Source organism: Anticarsia gemmatalis, chromosome 14 (genome assembly GCF_050436995.1).
Source record: "Anticarsia gemmatalis isolate Benzon Research Colony breed Stoneville strain chromosome 14, ilAntGemm2 primary, whole genome shotgun sequence".
Taxonomy (NCBI): domain Eukaryota; kingdom Metazoa; phylum Arthropoda; class Insecta; order Lepidoptera; family Erebidae; genus Anticarsia; species Anticarsia gemmatalis.
The window spans coordinates 12000351-12010485 of NC_134758.1; the positions used below are offsets into that span (position 1 = coordinate 12000351).

Here is a 10135-nt window from a genome sequence, read left to right on the forward strand (position 1 = left end):
AGCTTTCGTTCGGAAATATCTCGTAGGATTTGCTTACGAAATGACTGACAATAACAGTGACTGAGTGACAGTTTCACTATTTTGTCTATGATATTTAGTGACTGTTGGCGAAGAGTGTCTGTTTTGCCCGTATTTTGTCGTAATTTTACGGCCATGTGTGGTAATATTTACGTATTTGACAAAATTTCTAGTGATGATATCCACCACTGCCAATAGTAAAGTGAAAAACCCGAAGGGAACTGAGGGTATTGACGCTCCTGAGAGGGACGAAATTGGTCAAGAAAACACGGACGATAAGGTCAGAGGTTATGTTGGTGCGTACGATGCTTCCTCGTCTTTCGGAGGGCCCTCCAGAGATGGCAGGTTTCGGTCCCGTGGCCGAGTTACCGAGTTCAGGCCGTCTCGAGGCAGTGGACGCGGCGGCCGGGGTCGCGGCGCTTTCCCGCCCCGAGGCGATCGTGACCCCATCGACAATTCCTATAAATATCACGAATCGTTAAACCAAGCCTCTAACGACTCCTGGTCGCAAGGGAACAGCAGTAACAAGTTCTACGAGCGTTCAGACTTAGTTGTCAACTTGCCTGAAGATCCTCGCATATCTAAGCTGTTGCGTCGGCTGTGTGCTGAGGTGGACGTGGAAAAATCGCTTGTAATATGCAGCAAACTTCAGGACGCCGTTATGTTGCCGGAAAACGCGCGATACATTCGTCGTGCTTACGATATCTTAGTGGAATCACTGTTAGATGTGTTGTATGATGCTCCAGGACCTGAGACAAAGGAAGGTGCAGCTGTGGTTCTCGGACGAATTGGCTACGTAATGGGCCATGACTTTAGGAAGCATCTTGACTGGATAACCGCTACTTACGGAGTACACAACTCATCTATTAAACATTTGTTGACATTGTCATTCACTGAAACATTTCAGCTTGACTATCAAACACCCAACTTAGGTGACTTTGTTGAGATGACTTTGGAAAGGTGTCAGACTATCATAGAAACGACAGACTCAGCTGATGTGTTCATGGCTGCTATCAATGCTATGATAATTATATCTAATTCATATCCAGAAGACTTTGGTAATCACTTTGTGGACACTGTAGACATTCTAGTTGGCTGGCATGTGGACAGCGCACAGCCAAAGAAGATCAAAGATTTTGCTTTACAATCCTTGTATAAACTGAGCCGTCACTGGCAAGCTGTTATTGGCTTTTCAGTTAATCTGCTTAATCAGTTTGTGGAAGATATGGTGGCTTACTCCAATGAAGTTGACCCAGATGTTGTTGATGAGGAAGATGTAGCCTCAACTGAAGACTCTATGCAGAAAATAACATCATTTCTTAACGTCTTTAACACTGTTGTGAAGAGTTTGGGAAACCTACAAAGCCCTGCTGTTTCCCAAACTGTAACCTGGACATTCCTCACTGAGACATTTACAAAAGTTCTGCAAGTCCTTAATAAAATATTGAGGGATGATGCTGAATCGGATTTAATATTAGCAGGTAATGAATGCATTTGCTTACTGTTAAAATATTTGCAATCAAAGTCTTCAACTTGCAACCCGGCACTGTTTGCACTTGTTACCCGGGAGATGACTAACTATTTACAAGGAGAGGAAAGTGTGAGTCTAAGTGTTATCAACTTAGTATCTACAGTAATCAAAGAAATAGCTTCTAACTTACCCATTGAATTTATAACACAAACCATCGGACCAATGTCGTACTTACGTCCGTTACGCTACTCAGATAGTACATTAATTTTGGAAGGTGTTTTATCAGTGTACAGCAATCTTTTGAACTTGAAAAACATACCACTATTGCAAGAAACATACAAGTATGTGTTGACTGATATCCAAAATGCTTATTCAGCTATAATACCAGATGTGCAGGTTATAAATCCTGAATATTTAGAGGAAATGAGCCACGATGATGCTGAGAAGAATGTTATATTTTATCTGCAGTGTTTATCTGAGCTTGCCAATGCTAGTAACTCGATAATTGGCATGTGGGCGTTACAGCCCAGCATATTAGAACTACTTGCTATAAAGATGGTCCCTCATGATGTTCGACTCACTAAACAAAAGCCAGCTCTGCAATATTCTGTGTTATACTTGCTATATTCTCATTGCAAAAAGAATAATCACTTCATAGCTTCAAGTGATCTAGTTACTAATACACAGCAAAGAGCGAATGATATATTTGGCTTATCTAACCTCAGCCTCGGTGATGTCTCTAGTTCGAGTCCTACGTCTGGACATCTAGCTGTGATCCTCAACATGATAAGCATGATATTAGATGAAGACGTCTGCAAAGAAACTCTAATACTAGTATTAAACTGGGTGTCAGACATATTCTGCCAGTTGGACAAATATTTGCCTATAGTTAGCATGTCGAAAGGATTCTTAGTATTGACGACAAACATGTTATCCTTGGCATATAGCTTCGATGAAGATATAGTACTCCTTGTTATGAAAAACACTCAGCATTTACTCAAAAATAAGACATTAACTTGGAATGTTATGGTTTTGAAAACGATTGCTGTGCTCTGTATATTACATATTGACAATCAGAATACCTCATTATCGAATGTTTGCAAAGATGTATTATTCGAATTGCCGTGGGACATTGTGCAGCTGGAGCTGGACAAACAAGTCGTCAAAGTGTTTACGACACGTAAAATGAGCCTCAATGTTCTCAACGCCGACACTAAAGCCAACTCGTTTAAAGAATATCTTATGCGCGGTTCATTTTCCAACTTATCCAATCAACATTTCAAAATTATAATGAACTGTGTTCTACAATCAGCGACTGTAGATAAGAAAGCTCTGGTAGACACGTTTCTAACATCGTGGCCATTGCAAAGCCCAGACGTTGAAGAAAATAATTTACTGTTCTTCCGACAATGCTCAACTAGTTTCTCCTCCATTTGTCTCGGTTGGGCGCTCTCGGAATTGGCCCAAACTACTGTGTCGCTCAAATTGAGAACTATACTTGGCAAGCCCCAAGAAACATTCATGAAGATAGAAGGCGCGTTGAAAGGAATAGCGAGAGAGATTTCGACTCTTGAAGCTAAATATACAGGAAGTGATCAACAGAAATTAGTAGATGTCGTTATATCAGAACAGATGAGAACACGCTGGCTGACGGAGTTTATGATGTTTTTAGAAAAATACATCTACAATGCTGCCGAGGGCACCGCGACTGTTTTACCGGCAGTAGCTAAACCTGTGCGAACATTTTTCCATACAAATTGGCCGACATGTCGAGAGTGGCTGAATAGGGTACGTCCTGCCGCACTCGCAGTGAGCTTGTACGCCGGACATTTCGGTGCCGCTATTTATCACGCTTCACTCATATTAGAGACAGCGGCACGAAGTAACACAAATATTGACATTGAAGCCATCACTATGACTGTTGCACGAGCGTTAATTAAAATCGAGGAGCCTGAAGTGTTGCACGGTCTATACGTGTGGATAAAACAGACCTTTGATAAGAAGCTTCTTTGGCTGAAAGGTGCTGCTGAGCAAGCTAATTCTAGACATGAAATAGCTATTGAGTTTTATAAGAAAATCAGTAATCTAAAGGCCCCCGAAGAATCGAAAGAAGGTGAAACATCAAACCAAATAGATACGAGAGGCTTAAGATTTATAGACGAGCAAGTTATGGAGAGTTATAAACATATCCAGAGTTGGGAAGACATACAAGAATGGAAAGAAAATGACCAGCAAACATTCAACTCTCCATGGACTCCGTTCCAAGCGTTGAAATATTACGATGAAGGAACCGAAATTCCACCAGAACTATGTAATTGGGATATCCTCGACACGGATTCTAACGAGATAGCAAAGAATAATTGCTCATATCAGGGATTGCTGAACAAAATAGAATCGACCTTAGTATGTACTGCAGTAACAATGTACAGCAACGAGTATGATGAAAAGTACGAAGACTTGTTGAAACAATGTGATATACTGCTGAAATCGACAGCTGAGGAATTCTCGAGGACGAATGCTGTCCATTTCTTGAAAGAAGTTGCAGTGCTACAACTAGCAAATAGTGGATTGAGGAGTGTAATCAAAAGCGGGAAATTGGTTTCTAATCCATTCAAACCATCAACTGTAAAAGATCACAAGTTTGGTACTGAGTTCAAAAACCTGAGCCGTATTTTGTGGTGGAACCAGTATTTTACTAAACTAAACGTAACAGAAGAAAATGTGTTCTTCGCAGAATGTTTGCGATTAGATGTTATTAAGAGTGCAAGAAAGAATGCGAATCTGTTAATGGCGAAGAGAGAGTTACTGAAGCATTTCAAACAAAATTCTGCTTTCCAAATGAATCTGGGCAATATCAGTAACTTAGATGAACTGAGTGAGTTGTTACTTATGTCTACGAATACTTACGACCTCGAAATATGGACGCTAAACAATGCCACTGCTTTAGCTGAGCTCTGTAAGTTGACCTACGCCAAAGAAGATACTAAGAAACTAGCTGTGAACCTATGTGCTAGTATTTCGTTTGGATTCTCACAAAGATTGGCAATGGGAGAACAGAGCTACGAGCTAAGAGAAAAGGGTACAAGACTACTCCTTACCTTGTCTAAATGGGTTCAAAATGAGAGTGAAAATATCTTGGAAGTCGACTCACCATTACTTAAATTAGTGTCCGCTCTCCCCGAAATTGGTTTGGTAGATAACAATATATCAGAAAACGTCATACCTGTATCAGATTCAGCTGTTGGTAAACTTCTACAGTTTGGCGTTAATCAATGTCCTGGGTTAGCTAAAGCCTGGGCTAGCTTTGCCGCTTGGTGCTTCAGATGGGGACGAAAAATGGTCGAGTTCAGCTCCAAAACTCGCGAACAATTAACAGAAAACGACAAAATGCAGATAGAGAGTGTTATGATTGGCTGTTCACCGCAAGACTTTGAAGCGGTTTGCGAAATATTGTCTAAGACCAAAGCCACGTGTGATGATGAAGATATTGACTGGAATGAGATAAACACGTCTGAAATGATTGAGAGTCAACTACGTAGTGTACCGTCATTGAGTAATGCATTCCCTGAACATCTCGCCGTGTTAGTAGACATCTGGCGTCAAGCACAAAAGCGTGTCTTTTCTTACTTTGAACTGTCTGCGGACGCTTACTTCAAGTTTTTGCAGTTGATCTGTGCTTCTGACTACATTAATCATAGTGGTGAAAACGCTGTAGTCAACGCTACTTTACGACTCCTTCGTCTAATCGTTAAACATGCTATGGAGTTGCAGACAGTGTTAGAGTCAGGTTTAGCGAACACACCTACACAGCCCTGGAAAGTCATCATTCCTCAATTGTTTTCACGTCTTAACCATCCCGAAACGTACGTGAGAAAATGTGTGTCAGACTTATTGTGCCGTCTGGCTGAGGATACTCCACATCTGATTACATTCCCTGCAGTTGTGGGCGCAGTAGAAAACGAACAAAAAGATCTAATGGAGTTGAATGTAGCGAGATCTTTCTTATCCAGCGACGTAGAAGGCAGCCAAGATAATATAGAAGAAGATGCTGCCAGTGACAAAGTAATCAATAATGAACTAAACTCTTGTTTCTTGGATATGGTTGAAACACTAGCAAAACAAGCTCCAAAAACTATTCTACAAGTGAAACTTTTAGTCAAAGAACTACAGCGTATAAACCTTCTTTGGGACGAACTGTGTCTCGGCACGCTAGTTCAACATCATTCGGAGTTTACGAAGCGACTGTCGCAACTAGAAACAGAAGTGACAAAAGTAAAGAATAATCCGCATCTATCTGCAGAAGATCAAGAGAAGCTGATCAAAGAGAAACACCGCATTATCTTTGAGCCAGTTGTGTTTGTGCTGGAGCAATTACATCAAGTTACATCAGCGAAACCGGAGACACCTCATGAAGTATATTTCCAGACTAAGTTCCAAGGTCTTATCGTTGACGTTATTGATAAATTGAAGAATCCCGCTAACCCGGATAAGCCACAGGATTCGTGGGCTCCCTTGAAACAATTACAAATAAAACTACAACAGAAGGTCAACCGAAGAACTTCGTACATTCTTAAAATGTCAGACATCAGTCCTGTATTAGCGGAACTCAAGAATACTGTGATTACAATGCCAGGAGTACATACAAATCAAAGAGCTGTCAGAATAACGATTAAATCTGTTGAAAATAATGTAGCAATTTTGCCGACAAAGACGAGACCGAAGAAGTTGGTCTTCTGCGGCTCAGATGGAAAAACTTACACTTACCTATTTAAGGGATTGGAAGATCTGCATTTGGATGAAAGAATAATGCAGTTGCTGTCTATTACTAATACGATGATGGCTCGCGATTCCGAGAACAATGATAACCAAACGTACCGAGCTCGTCACTACTCAGTCATCCCATTAGGCCCGCGGTCTGGTCTCATCAGTTGGGTAGACAACGTTACACCTCTGTTTGCATTGTACAAGCGTTGGCAGAACCGCGAGGCTGCTTTACTCTCATCTAAGACTAACAAACCTGTGAATGTGTTGCGTCCTTCAGAGCTGTTCTATAACAAGCTGAACCCGCTCCTAAAAGAGGCTGGAATATCAACCGACAATAGAAAAGAATGGCCGGTGTCGATCTTGAAGCAAGTACTTCAAGAATTGTCTGCGGAGACCCCAAGGGATCTGCTTCAGCGTGAGTTATGGTGCAGTAGTGTGAGCCCTGAACAGTGGTGGCAGATGACCCGGCGGTACAGTTATTCAGTGGCCGTGATGAGCATGATAGGCTATATTATCGGACTTGGTGACAGACACTTGGACAATGTTCTTGTGGACTTAACGTCTGGTGAAGTGGTGCATATAGACTATAACGTGTGTTTCGAGAAAGGCAAGGCGTTGCGGGTTCCAGAGACCGTTCCGTTCCGGCTGACCCCGAATTTGGTGACCGCGCTTGGTGTGACTGGCGTTGAGGTGAGTTTTTTTTGTTTGGTTTTATTTATTTTACTGAATGTGTTATTCTAGGTGGTATCTTCACTTTTAGGTCACGTTTTTAAAGCTCAACCAAGAGCTGAGGTCTTTGTTATGATTGCATACGTATGACGCATAGGTAATTCCGCATATTTGCGTTTGCGCGGTTAATTTTTGTTGATAAAACTCGTTTTTATTTCAATTGTGCTAGATGTAAGTAGTCATGAACTTACATGTAGGTATAGCTCAAAGATAAATAAAATTATGTTTGATTAGATCCTGTTAAGCATTTAGATTCTATTCTTGCTAATAATTTATGCATTTACTAATAAGAACTCCTAAATATTAGGTAATTTTGAATTTACTTCCTCGACAAGACTGTGTTTTGTCAGGAGATATACTGCAGTTTTTTAAAGATTATCCTTTTTGTTATCCATTCCTTTGTCACATAATCTGTGCTACTAATTCGGAATTGACTAATTCAGGTTACATTAGTCATTATACGCAACTCTTTGATTTCGCTCTCTCATATTTTTTACTACTTCATTCAACAACAACAACAAACAACCTTTAGTTTACCGTTAGTCTTTATTTCATAGTATTTCTTCTTCATGAAAACTATTTAATATTTGTAAATAATCTTGTCATCAAACTCGCCACCGAGTAGAATATACAAACCCTTGACTTCCTTTTCTATCGTAACAATAATATCCAGGTTTATTGTAATAATAGTTAAATTCTACCCTTGCGTTTGTCCGTTACGAACTTAAAGTAATTTTACCCATTCTTATTAACCCATTGTGTGACTCCCGTGGGATCTTACACCCTTGAAACTTGAATCAAAGGTACAAAAAAACTCAATTATGTTTCTATTATTACACTTATTCAGACGGTTATTATTACAAGGGTCATGTTTTAGAATTAACACGTACCATATGTACGTTTGTTTCGTTTGGTCGTTTGTATGTATGTTTTGGACTGCTGGAATTTCGACTATTCACGCCAGTGACCATTACGGAACTATTGTTTATCCCGGCTTAAAACTTCATATAGAAACAACTATGTTTTTGTACATTTGAGAGCCATACTCTTGCCGGCAAAGTTTCCTCCTACGTTCAATTATTTATTAAGTGATAATATTCAGGGGAATTCCCTGCTTGCCTTTCAAACTGTATTTTGAAGTCGCCGGACAATCCCTAGTTTTCTATTCAAATGTTGTAAATGTTAATAGGACCCTGCAATCCGTCCTATTCTAATCTTTTCTGCATCTTCCATTGTATTGTCTTCTCTCGGAGGTTTTTCGGTTTGCCCTTCTTCCCTTCTGATTCTTTTCATTTTATCAGCTGGAGCCAAACGGTAATGTGTAAACTGTCCATAGTGAGGTTGCTATTAAATAAAGATATTTTTGGAAGCTGGGCTTTCATGGGATTCTTTAAATGTTTATTTTTAGTTTATTTCTTTGGATATTATTATGTCTATCGTATTATTGTTTTCTTCACAAAGAATAAAAGTGAATGGGGTCTGATAAGTTCGTAGTAGTAAAGATTACGATTGTTTTGTACTGGACTCGGTCCAGTTGTAACCGGCGCTATCTGAATTATAGCACAGTACATTACCTCGATGTAGGACACAACTGATATTTGAATATTTAGTGGTATTATGTACTTCCAACTAAATTGCATTTATGTGTCGTAGTTAATGAGGTTTCGTTAATATTTTAGTAGAAGTGAGACGCTCATAGATTGCTCGTTGCTTGCTTGTGCTCACCGGTCGGTAAACGATCTCATGGATGGGTGACCGCATATTGATATTGAACTGAGCGTCTCCTCCGTGCTTTGTAGGGCACGTTAAAAGTCGGTCCTGGTCGTTGTCAATTCTACTACGTTTAGTAGTTGGACTCCCCGCCAAAAGGGTGGGCATACCCACTACTAAACAGATGGTCTTGAATCTGACCATCTCTATACCGAAATAAATACTTCGTGGTAGGAAGGATAGTATCCCGTAAGGATTTAAGCTACTTATTATTGGGAGCAAAAGTAAAGCCATTGGCAACAGCTGGTTTGTTGTAAAAACGTATTCTCAGTAGCCGTCTAAACGGTGAGATGTAAACAATGGAATAAGTATGAACAGTCGACCCGGCTTTGTTACTAGTTTTTACTTTACTTCCAATTATTAAACGAAGGTTTTACCTTTTTCTTAGACTTTTATAACCATTTATAATTTTTAATGCTGTAGTCAATTCAAATCATTTATATTTTAATTTCTTTCGTAATACTTCTCAAAGCATAGTTAATTCTTGTCTCATTTCTTAAAGATTTTTAGACTAAAAGTAGGTTATGACACAGACACACACACACACGGTTACACTTATATGAAATTTGAATTATAAAAGTAACGATCATATGTAACGATTTTTTAACCCTTTCCTATTTTCTTTGTATTCATAAAATCTTTACGTAAAATTTCACCGCTTTAGTCCTATAATTTTTTCAAACAATCAGTTTTACATTATCCTGTTTCTAAACTTATCAAATGCAGACAGTATACAGATAATAAAATTACTACAAGCTGTACAATAATAGATTAAATACTATAGATAGACCCAGGTACCCTAACAATAACAAGTCACGATATCTATGAATTTACGCACACTTTCCTCGTTTTGATCGGTTATTTTTAGCCTTAATCCGTGCTTGCCCACCTACGCTTACCGCTCAGTCGTGAGTATGCGCTGGAAATAGATTCAACTGTGGAAAAAATAACACGCGATATTTTGATAAAACATTTGATAAAAAAATATCAGACTTTCGCTGATGGGTATTAGATAATTGCTCTTCTCTTGCAAATTGTAACATTTTTATAAACTTGGTTACTTGATCTATAAGTAGGCAAAGTTTTACGATTAAAGGTTGATCCGTTTCTGCGTTAAAACTGTACAAACGAACGTACTTAGTATGCTAAAATAGTGGTTTGACAAATTGTGCAAATCGTCGTGATTGCCATAGTCAGTGAGTGACCTATTGCACAATATTTACCAACAGGAAGATATCGCGGTACTTTCGCGTCGTTATCACTCAATAGCTTGATAATTTTAATTTGCGATGTTACCTTGTAAGTTGTTTACTATCTGTCGTCACGTCACCACTTTCGAAATCAAGTTTAGTATTTTGTTTAACATATGCATTCATTTTTATT

At 39.3% G+C, this 10135-nt stretch overlaps 1 protein-coding gene across 1 annotated transcript in view; it reads left to right on the forward strand.

Moving 5' to 3' along the window:
• The first annotated feature begins 86 nt into the window (after positions 1-86).
• nonC (serine/threonine-protein kinase Smg1) overlaps positions 87-10135 on the forward strand; it is a 178465-nt gene continuing 168416 nt past the window's right edge. The window contains exon 1 of the mRNA XM_076122840.1: positions 87-6943. Within this exon, the coding sequence (XP_075978955.1) occupies positions 194-6943 (6750 nt within the window). The 5' untranslated portion in view covers positions 87-193. The remainder of the gene's footprint in view (positions 6944-10135) is intronic.